Source organism: Hyperoodon ampullatus (assembly GCF_949752795.1).
Source record: "Hyperoodon ampullatus genome assembly, chromosome: 10".
In the NCBI taxonomy this organism is placed as follows: domain Eukaryota; kingdom Metazoa; phylum Chordata; class Mammalia; order Artiodactyla; family Ziphiidae; genus Hyperoodon; species Hyperoodon ampullatus.
In genome coordinates this window covers 2,914,270-2,936,916 of record NC_136923.1, presented here as the reverse complement: position 1 = coordinate 2,936,916, position 22,647 = coordinate 2,914,270, and the positions used below count along the sequence as shown (strand labels likewise).

At 61.4% G+C, this 22,647-nt stretch overlaps 1 protein-coding gene across 7 annotated transcripts in view; it reads left to right on the top strand.

Annotated features, from left to right (window-relative positions):
• IQSEC1 (IQ motif and Sec7 domain ArfGEF 1) overlaps positions 1-22,647 on the top strand; it is a gene marked incomplete at both ends in the record, with an annotated part of 318,762 nt that overhangs the window by 256,787 nt on the left and 39,328 nt on the right. For all 7 annotated transcript variants that reach the window (XM_079713582.1, XM_079713580.1, XM_079713581.1 and 4 more), the window contains one exon: positions 21,075-21,366. In XM_079713582.1, coding sequence (XP_079569708.1) covers positions 21,075-21,366 — 292 coding nt within the window. The remainder of the gene's footprint in view (positions 1-21,074; positions 21,367-22,647) is intronic.

Below are 22,647 nucleotides of genomic sequence, written 5' to 3'. Positions count from 1 at the left end.
TCTGCTCCTTGATGGAAAGGACCGTTCTTTCCATTTCATTTCCGTGGTTTCCTTGTCTCCTAACACGGAGACAGTTTAATGTGAACTTAAGGCCCAGGTGTAGAACCATGGCCAGAGTCCCCTCCCTCTTTGTATAGATGGGGAAACTATGACGACATTGTTTTTTCCTCTTTGTTCAAAGGTTGGTATGATAATAATGATAGCAGCGGTTGCCATTTGGTGAACTCTGTATGAAGTACTTAGTTCTCAAAGCAGTTTATGAGAAAGAGCTTCTGCTGGGCCCATATTTCAGTTGGGGGAAGGTTACGTGCCTTGCCCAGGGTCACCAGCCAGTAATCCCGAGAGCTGAGCTTTGAACTCCGTCTGCCTGGCTCTGGGGTCCGCACTCCTCACAGCCAGCCTCTGCTCCCTCTCGGACTAAATAATCTTCAGCAAAATATGTCACATCGCAAACAGAACCTTTTGCATCTTTCCCAAACCACAGAACGGGAGTCTAGTATCCCCTGCTGTGAGGATTCCCAGAGTGTCCCCAAACGTGCCAGCTCTAGGCAGGTTGATGACATCTCTCTCCGTTCTCCTAATGTCTTGACAGACCCCAGAGCTACTTCCCCAGACACTCCAGCAGGATGCTGGAGGATGCCCTTGGTCCCAAGTACTTGCCGCATTTTGAGGGTAGCACGCTTACCCCCAGGCCAGTCTCAGTGTGGCACGGGGTCTCAGGGACAATAGCCAACTGCCTCTGACTTGCTGAGGGACCCGTGCGAACATAGCTGGCCTGTGCATGGTGAGGGAGCCCAAGGGCATGGCCTTTGACGTCATGAGGGACACACATGCATGTGGGCTGTTGAATTCCATCCCATGGGAGGAGAGATGGACCATTAAAAAAACTGGAAGATTTGAAAGAGTCCCAGCTGGGAGGCAGCCTCCTTGTCTGGGTTTCCCGAAATGGCTGTGGTCCAGGCAGGGTCCCTGTCTGTCTGCCAATGTGTGCACTTTCTTCCCGATGCCTGAAGATGGAAGATGGAAGCAAACAGTGTTTGCTTTTCTATCTCTGGCTGGGAGGCTCGGTGGTGTGAGAACTGGATGCAGTCGTCCGAGTGAAACATGGTGCCTTACTGTGTTATAGAAAGAGCTCAGTAAATATCAATTACGGTCATTGTCAGTGTTATTATTTATCCTGATTATTATCCTGATTATCCCAGAGAGAGGAGGCATCCCTGGGAGCCCTGGCATCAGGCATCACGTCACGTCCCCTTTCTGGGCCTCGCTTTCCACCTCTGTGAAGACCGCGGGACCCCCGTGGTCATTTGTTGAGGGAGGATGTTTGGTCCAGCGGTTGGGGGGCAGATAATGTAGCCTGGGACCCCTGCCCTGGGCCTCACACTCTCTGTGGTCCTGGGAATGTTCTTTAGCCTTTCTGTGCCTTGGTTTCCCCATTTGCAAAAGGTGAGTGACAGTAAGAGCTCATTACATGAGTTGGTCCACATAAAGTGCTTAAACGTGTAATGTAAACACCTGGTAGATGGTAGCTTCTCTCTTTCAGAGTTGAGGGGTTCCACGGCGCTGTTCCTCGACAGGAGGGGATGGCCCCTCTTTTTGGCTGAGGGCAGGGCCGAGGCTGCTCGTGGTGCATATGGCGGTGGTGACTGGAGGACCCAGATCGCAGCCTTGGTGAGGGGTGACACGCCCCGTGGGCTTGTGTGTGTGCTCCTAGCCTCTGCTTACAGCTGAGGATTGAAACCTCCCACGGAGGATGGACAGTGGAGTGTTTTGCCCAGAGACTGGGAAACGTGCAGCTGGGCACCTGCAAGGAAGGGGGAGGGCTTGGCTGGGTTTGGTGGGTCTGGAGTTGGCACAGGTTTGGTCCAGACTGGAATGGGCCACAGAATAAAAATGGTAATATCTGACATTTGGGTGGCCTTTGAATCTTACACACACTTATCCTATTTGAACCTCCCAAGAGCCTTGTGAAATAAGTAGCTGGCATTATTCCCATTTTACGGACAAGGAAACTGAGGCGAGAAAATGCAAATAACATATTCAAGTTTTGTACAATGTAGATTTGGTCTTCAGGTTAAAGTGTATCTTTCCCCCTCCCTGACCTTATTGTGGCGAGGGCTTGGGCTTTCAAGAATGGAGGATGAGGGGCTTCCCTGGTGGCGCAGTGGTTGAGAGTCCGCCTGCCGATTCAGGGGACACGGGTTCGTGCCCCGGTCCGGGAGGATCCCACATGCCGCGGAGCGGCTGGGCCCGTGAGCCATGGCCGCGGAGCCTGCGCGTCCGGAGCCTGTGCTCCGCGACGGGAGAGGCCACAACAATGAGAGGCCCGCGTACGGCAAAAAAAAAAAAAAAAAAAAAGAATGGAGGATGAGGCAGAGGCAGGAAGGGGCGGGGGGCAGACAGGGATGTGTGGGACCCCCCCCCAGGCCAAACAGCAACACTGGGTTCTCCCAGCAGCCACGTGTGGAGAGCACAGAGCCCACTTCGCAGTGGGTGCGGCACCCTTGCAGCTCTGGCTAGGGGCCTGGCATCTCAAGAGCATGTTTGCTGGCCCGGGAGGTCACCCGGGAGGCCACCCGGCGTGAGAACGGCCCTCCAGGTCCCCTGACGGTGTCAGGACGGCTCCCCCGCGGAGGGGCTGGTGGCAGTTGTTCAGGAACTGCCAGCTGCTCCCGGGTTCTTATGAATCGGTCTTATTTCCCCGTGTAGACCCTGGACAAGCCCCAGGGTAGCTCGGTGCCGTGCTGGAGCCGGAGAGGAAGTGATTGGGAAACGGCTCTTTCCTCTGCTGTGAGAAAGGCGAAGTGCGGCCCTGCAGATTGGGCTTCTCTGTTCCCTCCGGCCTTGACTTTCTCAAAGCCATAAATTAAGTGTGCAGGGTTTGGGTTTTTTCCCCCCATGCAGTAAAAATGGAAGAAATGGCCCAGGAAGATGATAGGCCTTGATGTGGACAGCAGATTCTTGGCACTATTTTAAACTCTTTCTTATGGAAAACTCCAAACATATACAAAGTAGAGAGAACGGCATGATGGCTCCCATGGGCAATTTTAGTTCCTTGCCTCCGGATTATTCTGAGGCAAATCCCAGACATTTTGTTGATTTTAAATCAAGGACCTGTCGTGCGGTCAGCCTCATGTCTGGCAGTGGACGTGTCGTGTGGCCGGGGTGGGTCCCTGGGGCACAGCCGCGTTCCTCCAATGGCCCTTGGCTGTGGTGGCCCAGCCTGGGAACCCAGAGCCTGGCCCGGTTTCCCGGCCTTGAGACCCGAGTGACGCCAGCCCCTGGGGGAGGCCAGGCCTGCGAGGCCCCTCCGTCAGGTTGTCGGGTGGGATGCCCAAGGCGCTGGCCTCCACCCCGCAGGCCCCCAGGCAGGACTGGGCTCCCTGCTCTGTGTCCCCACGGGGCCCTGCCTGCTTCCCCGGGGCTGCCCTCGCCCGGTGGTGGGGTAGCAGTGGCCCCTACGCCCCTGTCCCCCCACACAGTGGCCTCTCATCTCACCTGGCCTCTGGGTGGCCTGACACGTGGCCCCCAAGTGCTCTTTCCTCTGGCTTCAGAGATATCCACACGCACCACTGCAGCTCCTTCCAAGCCCTCGTGGCCAGCCCCTCTCCCACCCGGGCCTCTGCCAGGCCCTCGTCCCTCCTCTCTGTCCTGCGGCTTCTACCCTGGCTCCTTACGGCCTCCCCTCCCCGGATCTCCCCGCCCGACCCTGGCTCGGGCTCTGGATAGAAGGCTGGAGTCACCCTGACACCCGCCCCCTCCCCGCCCTGCATTGTGTCTCAGCCTGGCACACGGTGGGTGCTCAGGACATGTGAGTTGGTCTGGTCCTTAGGAACATGTTAACATATCACTGTCACCGCCCCGGCGTCTGACACAGTGCTGGGCACACGGAGGGCCCGCAACCAGCTTCAGTTAAAAAGCCACAGTGTGCCCGAGTCCCACCCCACTCCTGCTCTGAACCGGTGCCCACCCAGCGCACCCCGCACTCTGCTCAGGCGGGAGCTGGTCTTGGGTCACGTGGTCTGACGCCTGGTTCTGAGCAAAGGCCTCTCCTTAAGGTCTCTTCCCACCGCCTTCCAGCCACCCGGTCCCCATGGCGCCGTGCGGCGCAGCCCCCAGCACGTCCTGATTCTCAGGCCCCGGGTGAGGACTTGTGTGCGTTACCATGTGGCCCTCACAGCAGCCCTGTGAGCTGGACAACACCCCTACCTTATGGCTAAGAAACTGAGGCACAGAGAGGCCTAGTCACTTGCCCGAGGTCACACAGCTCCTGCTTGCCAGGTGCCAGACAGGGGAGGGTTGTGTGCCGCTGTTACGGGAGGCTGAGGGGCAGCATCCTTGCCCAGGCCCTCGCTGCTCCGGTTCCGGCTGCCGCGTGCAGGTGGGGGCCCGTCGGCGATGCTGCAGGTCCAGGTCCTGAGAGGCAGGAGGGGGTCGGGGGACAGACAAGGGGGGTGGCCTCCCCCTCCCGAGGAAGGGATTGCAGAGGTGCGGGTGTGAAGCACGGTGGCCCATCGGCCGGCGGCCCGGGGCCTTGGTCGGCCTCCCCCTTCTCCCCTCCCCCACTCACTCAGTTACATTACCTCTGTGTCTCAGTTTCTCTGTCGACTGAATGGGTAGGTGATAGAGCACCTGCCTCTACCTTTAGCTCCGAGCGTGAGCCCTCAGTGACCTGCGGCCCCTGGGTGACGGCGCAGTGTCCACGCGTTCCCGGCTGTGACAGGTGCCGCTCTGGTGGAGGTGTTGACGGGGGTACGACTGTGCGCGTGTCGGGGCGGGTGTATGGGAACCCTGTACTCGACGCTTCGTTTTGCTGAGAACCTAAAACTACTCTAAAGAATAAACGTCTATTAAGGAAAAAGTTGTTGGACGGTTAGTTAGTTCTCTGTGAGATGCTCCGCAGGCTGGGCGCGTGGCTGTCACCTGCTGCTGTGCAGTGATTCTTGTCACCATCAGTTCCTTCCTTCCTTCACTCATCCTAGGATGTGCTGGCCCTGAGGACACAGACACACAACGTGTGCACCGTCCCAGGGTCAGCTCACTGTCGGGCAGGGCGTCCCGGGGCCTCTTGTGGGCTGTGCCCCCTCCGTCATGGGCACCCAGTGTCCCGGGAAGGGCATGGGCAGCGCCATAGCCTGGAGCACAAGGGGAGGGGTGGGCAGGGCCCCTTGCGAGGGGGCATGGGCACTGCCCCGGGGAGTCGGACCGTGACAAAGATTTTAGGTCGGCAAGGACTTGGATCATTTGCAACTTGGAAAGTGCTTTCTCTCAGCGGAGGGGGCGAGAACAGCTTGGTGGCCCGCCGTCTAGGATGCGGCTGGACAGCTGGGCCGAGAGCGTCCCGGGCTCCAAGAGGGCCCCGCGCCGGGCCCTGGCCGACAGGGTGGGCTGCAGACGGGAGGCCTGCGTGCCGGATGTCCCCTCTCTGCCCGCTTGCTCCCCCGAGCCACCTCCCCAGCTGGTGCCTCCTGCCTGCCCTGCCGGGAGGGGGGTGGGTAGGGTCCCTGGGGCCCGGCCCAGCCCAGTCTGCTGGAGCCTGCCACAGAGAACTGCTTTATTTAAGTCCATGTTGCGCGTATGGAAATAACTAGAGGCCTCTGTATTTAATTTGGCTCGGCTGGGAAGATTTTTGGCTGTGTGCATGCGTGTGTGAGTGTCTGTGTGTGTGTGTGTTTGGAAAAACCTTTCCGAGTGCGCCCAGGGATTGGAAGCCCCAGTCATCCTCATGCAGTCAAACAGTCAAAACCAAGAGCCGCCCTGGCTTAGCCGGGGGTGAGTGTCTGGCAGAGGGCAGGCTGTAGGAAGTGGCCAATAAAAAAATACAGACAGGGAGGAGGTGATGCTGTCTGCAGATGAGGTCCCGGTGAGGGGAGCAGTTTTGTAAACTTTCAGGTAACCTGTGGGTGGAGTGAAACGATGAACCTCTGTGCACTTGCGCCCAGGTGTTTCTGGTTCCCGAGCAGGGAGTGCTTAGGTTGGTGCTGGACTGCAGACCACGTTTCCCACATCTCTATCCGGCCTCGACAAACCCGGCAGAGGCTCTTGGCCAAGCCCTTGTCCGTCTGTGTGCAGAGCAGAAATACCCCCCGTGCTCCCACGGGGGCTTGCCGTTGGCAAAGCCTGTCCTCACTTGATTCCCCCTTGCCTGCTGGGTAGCGGGCAGGAGTGATACCCGTTGCTAAGATGAGCCAGCGGAAGCCTGGAGAGGTGAGGTCACCTACCCGGGGTCACTCAGCCCGGCAGTGGGGCAGCTGGAGCTCGGCCTGGTCTGACCTCCTCCCAGAGCCTCCCCCACACTCCCTGTGGGCGCGTCCCAAGCTGCAGGGCACCGTTCCTTGCACAGACGGGTGAAGGGGGCTGCTGAGGGTGGGCAGACCCCGGGACGTCACCTGGGCATCCGGGTTTCGATGAACGCTTTTTAAGTTATATCCTAGCCGCATGACATTGAGGAAGGAGGACGTCTGGTGAGTTGAAGTCCGGTGGCCATGACGGCTGTGTGATCGTGGATCGTCATCCACGTGGACCCACTTCGGTGGGTCTTGCAAAAATCAAACGCGCAGAGGGTGCGACAGAGCGGAAGGCCTGGGCGTTCCCACCGCTGTGCAGAGCCGTGGGAATTCTGGAGCCCTGCCCCTCGGGACGCGGTGTTCTAAATCCGGTTCCTTGGGAGCAGCAGATCCCGGAGCTGCGGATCTGACCATCCTGCTCTTTGACTTGGCTCTCGCATGTTGGTCCTTTGCAAGCATGGCGAGCAAATGCAGGTGCTCTGGAAGGAAGGCGGTGTGAGGGAGAGGCGCAGGCCAGCTGTGGGCGGGCTCTAGGGAGCGGTGAGGACTGTGGCGGTGGGAGAGCCCTGGCCTCCGGTGGGTGTGGCTGCCGCCCAGCTCCGTCTGTTTGTTACCAGGCTGGAATATGGGCCCACGAGGCCTGATCCTCAGCTGCCCACCTGGAGCCCTGTGTTGAGACCTCGTGAGCTCCCCTCGCGGAGACCTTTGTCTCCCAGAGACCTCTGCCCCTCAGGTGCCCATGTGCGGAGCGGCAGGGTGGGTGCCAGGCCTCGCAGCCAGCCGTCCCGGGGGCGCGGCGCAGGGTCGCAGAAGGCTGGGCCCCGCCCTTCCCTCAGTCCTCGCCCAGATGGCACTGGGGAGAGTAAAAGGCTCTGTCACAGCCTTTCTCTGGAAAGGCTGTCCGTCCTGGGATTGGCTGCAGGACTGGCATGAGAGGCCCCATTTCCCTTGGTTTAGGCCTGTCCCCTGGCTTGGTGCTCTGGTTCCTGGGATGTGGGGTGAGATCCTCAGGCAGGTTGGGGCCCCCGGGACTGTTGGTGATGCCACGTGAGCAGCCCCTCGCCGAGCAGAGGCCCCGGCTGGGCTGCGCTGGATTGGGGGTCGCCTGTGTCGGCCTTCACCCCTTCCCCACAACCCTGCCTCCACCCGAGCCTGTAGCTTCCCCGCCAGCTGGATTCCAGCCCAGGTAAAAGCGCACATTTGCCGCCTGTGGAGGGGTCCCTGCGCCTGCCTCCCGTCTGAGGCCTCCCAGGGCTGGGGAGGTGGGCGCGGGCAGAGGTGGCCTGCACGCGGCCCCTGTTCCTTTGAGCCTCGAGGCCTGGGAAGCGGCGTCCTGGGTGCAGAACACACGTCCGTTCCTCGGAGAAGCTCGCCCGTGTCTGCGGCCGTTCGGTGCTGCCGAGGCCGGGCAGCAGGGCCAGGGAGCAGGCGTGGCCACAGGTCCAGAGTCCCGGGCCCCGTCGCGGCTGTGGGTGTGTCGGGGGAGTCGGATGAGTCTGCCCCCCACCCCAGGCATCGGTGCCCCCGCTTGTAAGCTGCGGGCTCGCTGGGCCTGACTGAGGCGGCCCCAGTGAAATGCCTGGCCGAGGGGCTGAGGGCGCCGCCCAAAGGTCTTACAGGGAAAGTTAGGGGCATGCGGCCCCTGGTCCAGGAGTAGCTAAGAGAGGGCACAGGTGTGGGAGGGGAGGCTGGGAGGTTCACCTGGTGCCCAGCTCTGGATCCTGATCGTCTAGTGGGCCTCATCCTTCTCATCTCTGTGTTTGTTGAGTGAGTAAGCGAACGAATGAGGGACGCTACTTCCCAGATTCACTGGGGCCCCTTAGCCACTGGTGGCATTGCTGGTGTAGCATCACTCATTCAGCAAATGCTCACTGAGCTCCCCTAGCCCTGTTGTCAGCCTTAGGGGCCTGAGCAAGGGGCGAGCAGCATGCAGCCCCCGCCCAGCTTTCCAAGGAAGAGACACAGGATGCAGGGGAAAAGGCGGTCAGATAACCAGCCTGCTCGATGCGGTGGAGACAGTGGAGGTGGGGGGAGGTGGGGCTGGTAGTTGCAGAACCCCTTTCCCTTCCCTGTTGCCAGGGTGGCCTTTATGCCCTGCGTTTGCCGTGCCCTGAGCCCCGTGGGATGGCCCTGACTGCCGGCTGTTGGTGCTGACCTCTGACCCTCCGTCCCCCCGGGGCTATTTTAGTGGGAGTGACTCACGAAGAGCTGCTGGGAGGTCCAGCCCGGCTCGGCAGGCAGGCAGGCAGGCAGGCAGGCGGTAGACAGGCGTTCTTTATGTTTAGGAGTCAGGCCTGCGCCAGGGATGCTGGAGCCGCCACCTCCCCAGGGCCGGAAGGGCGACTTGGAAATATGTTGACAGGACAGGGCGAGGGCCTGGCTGCGCAGCGGACTTCTGTTCCTTCCCTCTGGCCGCGCTGGTGAGAACAGGCCTGTCTGAGGAAGGGCGCTGCCCCGCCCCCTGGAGGGGTTCCTGTCCAATTAGGCTCGGCATTGGCTGTCCGTAGGGCTCCTTGCCCGGCAGCGGGTCCCCGACTCCATACCCCCGAGGTGGCGGCCTCGCTCCTGCTCTGCAGGTGGGAAACTGAGGCTTGGGGAGGGTGGCTGGACCCCGGGGTGCTGGCGACCCGCCCATACTCTTGCCGGCTCACGTCGGGACACCGTGGAGTGGTGAGTGCCCTGCAGGGCCGTGTGGGCACTCAGGACCTGGGGCGGGGAGTGCCAGGCGGCACGCCCCACAGCTCGGGCATCCCAACACCGCGCCTCTCCTGATGCGCTCGCGTCCTGAGGAGACCCCGCTCCTGCCCGAGGCCCATCTCGCCAGCAGCAGCTGACAAACAGGGAGATGCTGAATGCTGGCGCAGTTAGCAGGGCTCTAAAAATAGCCTCCCACTCTGAGAAGTTCATTGTTCCGAGTCCTATATTTTTATACGTATATAAAAACCACTTCTGGAGGCCTTGGTGCCAGTAGAGCCGGTCTGCAGCCCTGGAGGCGGGAGGCGGGAGGCGGAGCTGAGCTGGACCTCATCCCCGGGTGCTTTGCGGCCACGGCCCTCTTCCCCGAGGTGATGGAGCAGTCGGGCCAGCGACCTGTCCGCCCTCATCAGAGAGGACAGTGGCTGGGCGGCCGGGGAGGGGCTGTTCCAGGCTCAGGGGCCATCCGAGGGGTCTGCGGGTCACAGAGGCCAAGAGGCGCGGGGGTGGAGACCCAGGGCCAGTGTCAGGGCTGCGGGCCCTCCCTGCAACTGGACAGAGGGTCGGAGTGAGCCCCATTGCTCTTGCTTTGGTCTAATTCAGACCTCGGGCTCCCGAAACTGGCCCTGCCCGAGTCCCAGCTTGCTGGGGGTCGGGGGCAACCCACTGACCTCCCCCCGCCGGCCCCTCGGAGAAGCAAGGCAGAGGGGAGGTCCTACCGGGCTGCCGGGTCCTACCCGCTGGGGCCCTCTCCTCTGGTGCTCCTCCAGGGCCCTCTCCTGTCGCCGTTCAGGTGTGCCCAGGTCCCTGCCAGCTCGCACACCACGGGCCTTCCCTGGAGCGCCAGCCCCTCCAGCCACCGCCCATCCCCTCCTCTCACCCACCCGTCCTCCCTCCCCTCCCCGGGCCCTCACAGCCCCATCCTTAGCCTCCCCAGCTTCTCGGTGACCTCTGGCCCCACCAGCGTGGCTTCCAGGACCTGAGGACGGGCATAGCTGTCTCGCTCTTCTGGCTCGTCACTGTCCCTGGGACCAGCCCTTTCCCCCATCCCGTCGTCAGGGCCTGCTTGTGCCCCGAGGGTCACCGCAGGGGAAGGATGGGGGAGGCGGAGGCAGTGACTCGGGGGCTGAGGGGCCTGTGCTCCACAGTTAGCGTTCCCTTTCTAGGGTGCCACTGCCGTCTGTCCCACCCCAGGTAAACCCTAGACCCTCCCCTGGCCTTGCCCCGGCCCTGCAGTCCACCGCACCCTCCCTGACAAGCCTTGCAAGGTCCTGAACACTCTGGCTCCTGCAGCCCCCTCCCTGTGTGTCCCGCCAGACTGAGCTTTCCCATCCCTTGTGCACACAGTGGACCCCGACCTCTGCTGCTCAGCCTCCACACACACAGTGTCCTGAGCCGGGAAGAGCCCTCACCCGCCACCCGCTGCTCCGCCTGGGGTCCTGGCAGAGGGTGTGTGCCTTCCAGGAAGCTTCCCGCCTCGGGCGCTGGGGCTCGGGCTGTGTTCGCCAGCCTGTGGCGCCTGATGCACCCCATGACTGTTCCTAACGCCAGCTGTCGTCGTTGTCCGTGTCCCCCCACGTCCCTGGCCCTGACCTGGGTGTGTCATATAGTTGGCTTCAGTTCACAGAATGAAGTGACCAGCCTGGGGGAGGGGGTTGCAGGGGGGCTCCTGGGGGAGGACAGACCTTCCCATGGGCGGCTGCTTTGGGGTCTACATTGCGGTCCATGTGCAGCCCAGCTGCCCCATCCGTGGTTTGGTGAATAAGACTTTTCAGGTCCAGAGAAAATCTCGAGAGAGATTAAAACCGGTGAGGTTTTAAAATCACCATTCTTTTTTAAAAAAACAAAACTCTGTAGTAAGTTATCTTATTAGCTATGTGGCTATGTTTAAAGCCTCAGTAAGGGAGCTGGTCAGGCCGAATCCTTAGGCTTCGGCCTGCAGACGCCATGTCCCCTGGGGGCCCTGGAGGGGACTGAGCCGCCAGGCCGCTGCTGCAGAGCCCTGGCTGGACCGTTTTACTGTTGGGAACCTGAGGTCAGGCCAGGGGCAGTCACCCCTTCGGGGGATTTGGGCCCGTGGCTGCGGCTCTGTGCCCTCGGCACCAGTGAAGCAGGACCAGCCCCGGCACCTGCGGGGCAGGCGGGCAGGCGTCCACCACGAGGCAGGCGGCCGGCGGGGGCCCAGGGCCCTGCAGGTGGCTGCCTCTGAGCTCAGCGACGGAGGCCACGCAGGAATGCGCTCTCTTCTGATTTTATCTAAGAAACGCCAGAAATCCGGGTGAGTGAACACTCCTGGTACCTAGTTCTCACTTGAGAAAGAAAAAGAAGATGGTGGCCACTGCTCTGTGTTGACCAAACAGGGCCACGTGGGCTGGACTCGGGCCCTCCACCTCAGGTGTGTACCTTGCCCGTGGGTGGGCTTCCAGAGCCAGGGCTGTGAGCGGCGGGAGGGGAGGGCTGTGGCTGGGTCTCTGCTCCTGAGCCCCAGTTTCCTCTGTGTCTGACGGGGGGCTTGGCTTGGTAGTCAGGGTGGCTGACCCTTTGAATTCTCGGGATCTCCAGACTTGGGTGGGAATTGGCCGTCGACTCTCCCAGGGGAGTCTAGGGACCAGCCCGGTTTGGGGGCCACGTGCCCCAGGCCCTCTGCAGTTATCTCGTGTCTGTCACCGGGGCACCACCTCGCGAGGGAGAGGTGTCCTTGTCCGGCCAGAGGGTCCTTGTCCCTTTTGAGCCCAAAAGTTAGGGGCGGGGAGGTAGAAAAGCTTCCAGCTTTCCTTTAAATACCTACTTCTAGACAGTTCTGAGTCATGGTTGTGTGGATTTTCTGCATTGAAATTGTCACTTTGGGTGTGTTTTGGGTCTCAGTGGCTCCGTATCCCGCCATCCCCAACCAGGATCTGAAACCTTACCTGAGGGTTGGGTCCAGCCAGCCTGGCTGAGACAGTTTGTTGTAAGTTGGTGCCCACCCGGGCCCAGGTCCCGCTCCCACAGACCTTGTGGTCCACGTGGCAGACAGAGCAGCCCTCAGGAATCTGGGTTTCTTTAAAAAGGCTTCCCTGGCTTGGTAGGGGTAGTTCAGAGTGTGTGCACCTCCTATGTGCCAGGTGCTGTTCTGGGGCCTAGATCTCACAGGACAGACATTCCCACAGATGGTGGTGAGGCGGTGGCATACCACTGTAGAGAGGTGCAGCAGGGGAAGATTGGGGGAGGGCTGGGGTCCTCGCTGAGACTCGGGCAGCCTTTGAGCAGAGACCTGAAGGAGGTGAGGGAGTGAGCCAGGTGGACATCTGGGAAAAGACACCAGCAGAGGAAAAGCACGTGCAAAGGCCCTGCGGTTGGAGTGTGTCAGGAATGTGGAGGAGCAGCCAGCAGGCCAGCAGGGTGGGGGGTGGGATGGCCAAGGGGGCATGGAGGAAGGGTAGCAGGGGGACAGCCGGTCCTGCAGAGCCTTCCGGGTCACTGTGAGGCCTTGGCTCTAAGCCCCACGACGGACAGCAGAGGAGGGATCTGGTCCGAGTTGTGTTTTAACAGATCCCAGCTGCTGAATGGAGAGGTGAGAGGGGCCGGATGAGCCTGCTGGAGAGGCTGTGGCCATTAGGCAGGGAAGAGGTGAGGCCTGCGCAGACCGGGCTAGTTGTGGGTAGGCCAAGCAGTCAGGTGCTGGCTCTGTTTTGAAGGTGGAGCGGCCCAATTTGCTGACTGATGGGGAGTTGGGTGTGAGAAAAAGAGAATTGCCAAGAGCGGCTGTCAGATTTTTGGCCTGAGCAGCTGGAAGGATGGAGTTGCTATCGGCCAAGATGGGGCGACTGCAGGGGCGGGTGGGGGCCACGCAGGAGCTCAGTGGAGCTTGTGTTCCAGGGGTCTGCTGGGCAGCAAAGAGGGTGCGCCTGGGGCTGGACACGCGTTTATTCAGTTCCTTTGTGATCACCGTGGAGCCTCATTAAAGCAAGTTTAGGAACTGGGTAAAAGCAGGAGCTCTCCTGACTCTCCTGAGCCTGCCAAGCCCTAGGGCCGTCTCCAGATTGTCCAGAAAGCTCGTCACCTCCCTCGTTTTGGATATGGGGCTCCTCGTTAAGCAGCCAAAAGGGACCTTGGATGTTTAGGTGGGCGTTGAGGTGGATGTGGCTCCCGCCTCCCCCTGCCCCTGTGTCTGAGGCCTCGGCGGTGTCTGGAGGCCCTGCGTGCTCCCCGTGGACTCGCCCGCTCTGCCCTCCATCCACCCTCCCCAGATTTCCACCAGCCCTGCAGGCTGAGATGCACCCGGTCCTGCTCACCAGCCCTCCTGAAGTCCTTCTAGGTCACACTGACCCAACCTGCCCACCAGGGGAGGCGCCTAGCATTGCCCGGCCTCAGTCTAGGGGTCCCCAGCTTCTCCTCCCTGGGAGGGAAGGGCTTAGGGGTGTCCGCCGGGGTCCGTAAGTCCCTTCGGTTGCCAGCTGGGCATCCGTCTCCACTGAGGACCACTTACCAACTGTGGTCCAGGCTGCGAGGCTTTAGTCCTCCCTGGAGATGCTGCCTCCACCCAGACCAGGGAGGAGGGTGGGTGAGCGGCGTAGGTGCGGCCTCCCCGGTCCCCTGGGGAAGCCCTCTGCCCCCTTCTTGCTGGCACACCAGCCCTTTGTCCCTTTACACACTCACTTCTCCCTTCACATCCACCCCGTGTCCTTGTATGCTGTTCCTCGGGGCCAGGCATGTGTCAGTGGGAAAGACTGGGAGAATGACCTGCACTTGCATCCTGACTCTGCTCCAAGCTCTGCATCCGGGCCACTCGGAAGAGGGTGGCTTTTCCGTGTCATGTGACCACATGACCACAGCTGGCACCACACAGCCCGGGCTGGCTTATCTCATGACCATGCACGACCCCAAGGCCCAAGACCCCAAGGCCCAAGACCCCCGGGCCCTGAACCCCAGCTCTGCCCCCAGCATGTCAACTGCACATGCTTCCTCTGGGCCACCAGCTGGCAGGTGCACCCACCTGGGGTCAGGTCCCCTGCATGTGTGACCTTGGCCCAGTGGCTTAGCTCCACCAGCCCCACGTTCCTCATCTACAGAAGGGACAGTGGCCTAGCACCCACCCACCCACCCCCGCCTCAGTCCCCAGGGATGGTGGTTGGGTTACAGGCCACGTAGGTTAAACACCCAACACGGCTCCTGTACCCAGCAGGTTTACAGAGGAGAGTTGCTGCTGTATAACCCAAACCCGTGTGTGTGTGTGTGTGTGTGTGTGTGTGTGTGTGTGTGTGTGTGTGTGTTTCACTCAGAAGTCATAGAAGCACAGGGCGTACGTCTGTCGGCTCTGAGGCCAGGCTGCCTGGGTTCTGATTTCACTCGTGAGCTGTGTGACCTCAGGATGGGCCCAACCTCTCTGTGCCTGTGGGGGTGTGTTGGGCGGTCAGGAGGACTAAATGAGCTTCACGTACAGCTTAGAACACCACTGACTATGCAGACATTAGTGCTTTTCCTGTCATCAGCATCATCAGTGCTGGGGGTGGGCAGCGGGTCCCTGCTTCTGCCCCGAGCCTCCTCTAACATCTTTCTTAAGAAAAGTCATTCATGACCTCACAGGCCATAATTAGACATACGTGGCTCAAGAGGCCGAGGGCCCCCTGCCCTGACCTTCCCCAGCTAGAGTCAGGATGTGGCGTCTCGGCTGTGGGGCCTGGGCCCTTTTCTAGGACCCTCGTGCCTTCCCCTGGGAGCTCCTCACCCGCCTCCGTGGCTCAGTGCTGCAGGGGGTGTCCGCAGAAGGAGGGGCCCTATAGCAGGCAGGGTAGGTGACCCACTTCTAACTGCTGGCACATGCAGGCAAGGCCCTGTCAGTCAGAGAATAACTGGAGACGGCAATCAGAAAGCGCTTTTATGAGCCGAGCAACTTTTAAGGACTTTTCCTGTACCGACTCTGTAACGCCTCACAGCAGGCATGTGAAGTTGGCTCTCTAATCGCCCCCATTTTACAGGAAAGGAAACTGAGGCATGGAAGGATTCCTGCCTGTGGTCACACAGCTGGTGAGCAGTAGAGCCAGAATTCCAACCCAGACGTCTGGCTAGGAGGCGGCGGCCAGGAGCCCGTCCAGCCCCTCGCTTGGCAGAGAGAAGGCAGAGAGGCTTCAAATGTGTCCTCTGTTCTTATGTGGTTTCCGTCATCCCAGGGCTGTCGGAAGCTCCGGGCGCTGTGATCCAGCCATCTCCCCACGTAAACATAACACAGACCAGCCTCTAGGGCAAGAAGACATGTTTGGAAAACTGGAGAAGGGGAGGAGGAGCCTGGGGTAACTCAGCGACGCAGAGCTCGGAGTCCCCAGGCTGGTGTGGGTCGGGCCGGGCCACTGTGGACGCCTCTGTGTGCAGCTCCCCCCCCACACACAGCCCCCTCCTGCTCTGTAGCCTCGGGGCCCCGTTGTGAATGTGCGGAGCTTGGCCTCTCGGGAAGGAGCCAGTCTTGGGTTCCGCTCTTTGCCGGAGGCTGAGGCTTTCAGGGACTCAGCCCTCACAGAGCAGGACTCCCAGTGGGGTGGATGGACCCCACACACACTCACCCATGTGATCTCCACAGTGACCGGGAGTGCAGGAGCGGGGGCCGCAGCAGGCAGGGGTGGCCTTGTAGAGGAAGTGGGACTTGAACTGATACCTGGGTGTGGCCTCAGAGGCCAAGAAATGCAAGTGAAGGGCAGTGGGGTGCAGATGGATGGCGGCTTCTAGCCAGTGCAGGAGTCCTTCAGCCACACCTCTGACAGGTGTCTGACCTGCCACAGCTTGCACACCTCCAGTGACAGGGAGCTCACCACCTCCAGAGCAGCCCTGACCACACGAGAGCATTTTTTCTCAAGCAGGGCGATGCAGGTCATAGTTCTGTCTGCAGCAGGATCCGCTCTGTTCTCTGCCTGTCCGCCCGTCAGAGGCTTGACCGCAGGCCTCATATCCCCTCTGGCCACTGTCCTCCTGGCTACACGGTCTCAGCCCTTGGTGGGAGGTCGCCTGGTGCTGTAATGGGGGTTGGCAGATGGGGCTCCTCTCGCCCCCGGCTGGCGTCCATCGTGGTCGTGTGGTGCGCCGTGCTGGCAGACGTGCAGAAGGGAGTCTGTGATGGATTAGCGATGTCTGCCCTGGGCTGGCGGGAGAAGGTGGGAGCAAAAGCGCCCAGGCTTAAGAACCCATCTGGGGCTCAGACGGTCTTCTGCTATGATCCGATACCTGTAATGGACGGTAGGGCTGGGTCTGCTTCTGGCTTTTTACTCGTTTTTGTTAGTGACTGGCTTCTCGGCTTGTATTAAACTCATGTCAGCCAAAAAGGTCCCCCAGTCTTTTTCATAAGAACAGCCATCAAGCTAAACCTTCCCCCATCTTGACATTGTTTCCAGTATATTGATACATAATTACTGTACATCAATCCCTTGTTGACAGGCATTTAGATTATTTCCAAGTTTTTATAGTTGGAAACAACACTGCGGTGGGATTCCTTGTACTCGCCTCTTTGCGTATTGGTCTCATTTCCTTCGCGTGAATCTCCAGAAAAGGGATTGCTGGATCAGGAGCATTTTCTCAGAGTGCTGGCACCGGCCTTAACTATCGTGGAACGTCCCAGAAACTCTAAACTGTCAGGGAATGGCAGGGACTTGGGACGGTGCCTGCCCATTCCTAGATTTGCACATGGCCCGGGAATCTGTGCATGATCACGAATTCCAGTGTGCAGCTGAGGACCGACTCGGGGGTGTCCAGTCCTGGCTGATGGACAAAGGCTTTGGGAGAAGCTTCCCCAAGAGAGAAAGAGGGCCTGGGTGGCAAGAGGTGGATCTCCCATCCGTTGAGCGCGGTGGTGAGGAAGAGGCGTGCAGGGCGGGCTGGGGGCCGGGCCAGAGATCTGTGTCCCTGGGGCAGCCTGCAGTGGGCATCCTGCTGTGGGGTGCCTGTTCTGCTCAGGGGACAGTCCCTTCTCCCCCAGGAAGGAGCTGGGGGCAGAGCGAGTGCTAACCAGGACAGAGGGGCTTCGAGCCCTGAGTTTGAAACGTCTCCATGGGTTCAGGTCAAGCATCTGCAGGACTGCAGGTCAATGACCAGGTCTAGCTGATGCCCTGAAAGATTTAGAGCCGCGTGTCCTGAGAACATCTGTTGCTGCCGTGCTTGTCATCACCAGGCGTTTTCACGTCACACGTTGCCCTTGTGTTCACCAGGGGTTTGGCTGTGGTTAAGGAGACTCTCTTGGTGTGTAATACTGTGTCGCTTGTGTTTGGGACCATGAAGGAGTGATGTTCTCTGGCTCAAGACGGGTCCTTACACTACATGCTCTGCTCGCTTTTGTCCGCTCATTTCTTGGAGGACAGTGAGTCATGCTGGTTGCAATAGGATGGCCTGGCCATTTCTTATCGGGATGGTTTGAGGTTTTGATTTGGGGCGTGCAAGGGCTGCCACACTGCACAGCTCAAGGGACCCCATTCACGTAGACTCGGCAGGACTTGGGGACAGATGGAATAGGGTAAGGCCCCATTCCATCTGTCCCCAAGGGGGCTTTGGCCATCCGGGAGGGACTAACTTGGTGACTCAGCTCAGGACTCTGGCTCCGTCACTGCGTGATGATGGGCGGCCGTCACCGGTTAGGTTTGGGGCAGGTGGGATGTGCCGGCGGGGGTGATGTAAGAAGCCGCATTCCGGGACCGGCAGGTGGCTGGCCTGGGAAGTGCCTGCACTCACTCGGCAGGTGTCACTGGGCCCTGTTAGTCTGGCACATGTGTCAGCATTTGGGGAGCATCAGCCAGCAACGCAGAAAAACGACCCATGTCCTCACAGGGCTCAGATACTGATGTGGGGGACAGACGGCAAAGGTAAGACAGGAAGAATCCATCACACTCTACGGCGTGTGCCGGTGGGCAGACCGCAGAGTGTGGGACTGGGGGTGCTGGGGAGAGGGCAGTGCGGCTTTAACTCGGGCGAGTAGTGGGGGCCTCATTGGAAGGTGGCACTGAGTAAAGACCCAAGGGAGGTGAAGGTGTGGTGCGTGCTGAGACCCAGGGAACAGCGTTCCAGGCAGACAGAACAGCCAGGGCAAAGGCCCTGAGGCCTGCCTGGCCCCTTGGAGGAGAGAGGAAGGAAGCCAGTGAGGCCGGAATAGAATGAGCAAGGGGAAGAGGGGCCAAAGTGCAGTCAGCCGAGGTCAGGCCTGAAGGCATTGCCAGAAGGACGGTGTCTTCCCAGTGTGACGGGGATCAGGGAGGCACTCGATGGGGCTCCCGTTTGGTCAGGATGGCTCTGACCGCCGTGGGGAGAAGAGAGGCGGGGGCATGAGTGACAATCCAGGGAGCCGCGGTGGCGGTGGCCTGGAACACCTGCTGACAAGTGGGCAGGTAGGGGTGTTTCGAAGGTTGGACTCACAGGGGAGAGGAGGCCGCGGGTGACTGTCAACCCCTTCTCTTGGCCTGGAAGGAGGCCCGGCCCTCTCCGCCAGGCACCTTCTGGAACCTGCTGGCTCGAGACGGTCGGGAGCCAGGTCATGGGCAGAGCAGGAACCCCGGGCTGGCACAGCCCCAGAAAGCCCTGCGTCCCCCCAAGCACCTCCATCCCCATCCGACCCCGAGTGCGCCCCTCCTGCTGGGGCCCAGCCTCCACACGGAGGGACTCCGCACGGATGTCCTGTCCATGAGCTCAGCCGGGCGGCCAGGCCTGGCCCCTCCGCAGGGCAGAGCATGGCCGTGGGTCGGGGGCGGTCCCCCGCCTGTCCTTCCTCAACTCCCTCTGCCCCAGACCGGCCCGGCCCGGCCCACTGCGGGGGGGATAGGGCAACGGCCTTTCACCTGTGGACACCTGTTCACGTCGCTCCGAGATCAGGTGAGCGCGGGCGAGGTAGGGGTAAGGGACCAAGCCCCTTCCCCGTGAGGGTGGACACCCCCTTTGTCGGGGGGCGTTGGGCACTGGGGGAGAGTCCAGGCCCCCAGCAGGAGGGGCCCGTGAGGCACGGAGGGACTTCCCACTCAGACCTGCACAGAACCCGCCCCGTCTCCATGGCCTCTGCAGACTCAGGGCTCAGAGACGATTTAAAATCCTGGCGAGCTGAGCCCCGGCTGCTTCTCCTTAAGGACACGGTTCTGTTTGCTGTCACCCTCTTGCTGGGAAGGACAGAAGAGGCTCTAACAGAAGTGCTTCCAGGGGAGGCGCGGCGCAGGGGGCGGGGCTCGGGTCCGGGGCGTCCATCGCTTCTGGGGCCCGTGGGCTCCTTCACTCTCCCCTCCAGCTGTCCGTCCCGGGTGGTGGGCTTTATCAGGAGAACGGGAGAGTCTGCAGTGCTGCCCGTCCCTGTCCCCGTCCACCACCCCACACAGGCCCACGAGGCCCCGAGGAAGCTGCTGCCGGATGGCCACGAACGGCAGGAGGGTCTCGAGTGGTGGTGGGCCTGAGGCACCGAGGGCGGCCCACCTGGGTCACGACAGGGGCCAGGCCTTGCAGTGAGCGTGAGCCCTTGACCCAAAGCCGCATGGAGGCCAGGCACCCAGGACTCTTCCCCGCGGAAGGACCCTCATCACACCCCAGCCCCTGGGCGCCGGCTGGGATGTCCTCTGCTGCAGGAGACCCGCTGTGTGTCCCCGCGGGCCAGAGCGGAAGGCCTGCACTCTTCTTAGATGGCCCGCCGGGCAGCACGTGCTGGGCTTTACAGCCAGGTGGGCTGGGGTGTGCTGGCTCCAGGGTCTCCGTGCCCATGCCCCCTCCCCAGGAGGCATGTTACACGCTGGGCAGGTGGCTCTGCTGGCCCTGGCACCCGTGGGGACAGTGGGAGCGGAGCTGGGCAGGTGGGCGGGTCACAGAGGCTGCTGAATGCAGGGCGTTCCCACTGTTGTGAAGGCGGGCCTCTGGAAGACGATAGCTCGCGGGGTCTGTGAGCCCTTCCCTCCACTGGGCCACTTCCAGAGGGACCCCACCCTGGCCCCAGGGACCCGATGGACCGGGGAGTGGCAGGGTGCCTCGGGAGAGGCCGCCAGAAGCTTCCAGAAACTCCGTTGCATGTCTCTCCCTTCTCTCTGTGTCCCAAGTCTTGTAAGGTCATGAGTTTGGGATGAGTGAGCCACCCCTCTGTCCCCCCCACCGGGCACTTGGAAGGTTGAGGGATCTGCACAGGCCTGGGATGAGGGCGGTGGGGTGGAGGGGAGCCCCCAGTGTTGGGCTTTAATCCCGACTCACTTACGTTCTACCTGTGCAGCCTCGGACAAGGCCTGTGCTGTGTGGGCCTCAGTCTCCTCACCTGGAAAAGGGGTTAAGAATCCGTCCTCTGGAGGGAGACTGGCTTTAAGATTTAGAGAAAATGTGTACACAGCTCTGTGTTTGTCTCCAAGCTGGCTGTAACCAGCAGCACAGATGGGGTGGCTTGAACAGCAGGCGTTGATGCCTCACGATGGGAGGCTTCAGGCTGAGATAAGGTGTGGGCAGGGTGGCTTCTCCGGAGGCCCCTCCTTGGCGTGTAGACAGCCCTCCTCTCCCCGCATCCTCACAAGGTCTGCCCTCTGTGTGTGTGTGTCCTAATCTCGCCTTCAGGGACACCAGTCAGTTTGATTAGGACCCTCATGACCTCATAATAACTCAGTTACCTCCTTAAAGACAATCTCCAAACGCAGACACAGTCTGAGGTGCTGGCTGTTAGGGCTTGAAGTATGCTAATGTTGGTGGGGAGGGACCAGTTCAGCCCATAACAAACACCAGCACAATGCCTGACTCCCCCATTGTTAATTATTGTTTTAAAAAAAAAAAAAAAGAGTGGTTTACTTAAAGCCGGCAGTGGGGGTGAGGGAGGAGGGGACGGGACCCGCTGTCCGGCAGTGAATGTCAGTAGGCACCTGCTCTGGGCCGGGCCCGCACGAGGTCCTGGGCTCGTCAGTGGACCCACGGGGCCGACCTTCCCGTGGGAGACGCACAGTGAACAGGGTCCTTCAGGGAGGGGTGTTGGCTGTGAGGAGGGGCGAGCTGTACAGAGAAAGTAGAATCACCGCAAGGGGAGGCGAGGGTCACGGCCCTCGGCCTCGGCCGCCCCTGGAGACCACCTGTAGGAGGGCGGGGGGACGCCTGCGGGGCCCTGGGCTCTGGTTTCCCGCTCACCGGAGGCCCGTCCTCTCTCTGCAGTGTCGAGGGCGAGGCCCCCAGCAGCGAGACTGGCACGTCGCTGGACAGCCCCTCCGCCTACCACCAGGGCCCCTCGGCGCCCGGCGCCAGCCTGGGCCCGGACCACTCCGAGCACGCGCCAGGGGGCGCCTATGGGCTGTACGCGGGGCCGCCCGGGCAGCAGCGCACGCGGAGGCCCAAGCTGCAGCACTCGACCTCCATCCTGCGCAAGCAGGCCGAGGAGGAAGCTATCAAGCGCTCACGATCCGTCTCCGAGAGCTATGAGCTCTCCTCCGACCTGCAGGACAAGCAGGTAGGCGGCCGGCCACGCGGGGAGAGGCGTTGGGGGTTGGGGGAGGCTGCGGTGCCTGCGCGGCCTCGGATGATGCGGCCCTTTGCCGGGGCCGCCCAGGGCCGCGGGGGCCCCCGTGTGCTCCACAGCCGTGCCAAGGCAGGGGCCGTTCCCCGCGGACGTGGCCTCTGCCTCAGCCCCAGCCCGGGCTGGCTCCTCCCGACACGTGGAGGGCTCCAAGGGAAGGAGCCGATGTGGGACGTTCCTGTTGGGACGTTCCTGTCTGGCCTCGGCCTCTGCCCGGTTCACAGCCCTCCTCACGGGGCTCCGGGGCCCACGCTGGGTGTCAGGACCTGGTTCCCAGTGCGTGTGGGTTCCGTGGCGGCCATTGATGTCCTGGGATCCAGGAGAGAGCTGAACCTTGGGAGGTCTGCAGGAGGGGCCCTCGGGGAGGGGGCGCTCAGTTCACCACAGAAAGAGCACGTGCTCGGAACCGAACAGCGAGCCCGTCCCCAGCCAGTGAGGCCAGGCTGTTCATTCCACCCCTCAGTGTACAGCCCCGTGTCCTGGGGGAAATCGCCTCCTTGCAGGTTGCCCTTCCTCCCCGGAGCCTTGGCCCAGACGCACTGTGGGGCTGGCACGTGTGTACAGAGCGACGGGCGTGCATGGCCTGCCCGCTTGGCCTCTTAGGTTGATGGGAGAGAGAGGAGGGGTCCCGGCTGGGTGGCAGGTGGGGGGCAGAGGGAGTGAGAGCTCGTGAGGGGACGGAGGCTTCTCACTCCCAGCCCCTCAGAGTGCGGGCACACAGTAGGCACTTTACTGAGAATTCTTGTGTGAACCTCTGACGGAAAGCTCCACGCTTCAGGAGCACCCCCAGGCTGCCAGAAGCAGCTGTGCCAGCGTGCGGGGCCGGCCTGCCTGTCGCTGTCCCCAGCTCCTGTGCACTGAGCTGTGGGCAGTCTCCTTGCGAGCCCAGGCGGCTGCCTCTGCCCCGGCCTGGCCGCAGGACCTGCCCGGCAGCCCCTCAGACACCAGGCTGCAGAAGTCACCTTGCCCTCTCACCTCCCACACCTACCCTGGCCTGGACCCTCTGTTTGCTCCCCAGTCTAACTGTCTCTTACAGAGCAGAGGTCTGGGCCTCGTGTAGCCCCAGACTTCTGCGGGGAGCAGTGCGGTGTGTGGGTACTGCCCAGGGTGGGTCTTCCGCGGACACAGTCCGTAGTCCGTACCGGCCCCCTTCCCTGTCCTTGGTGCTGCCCTGTGGCCTTGGACAGCCCTGCCTACCTGCCCTGGTCTTCATTG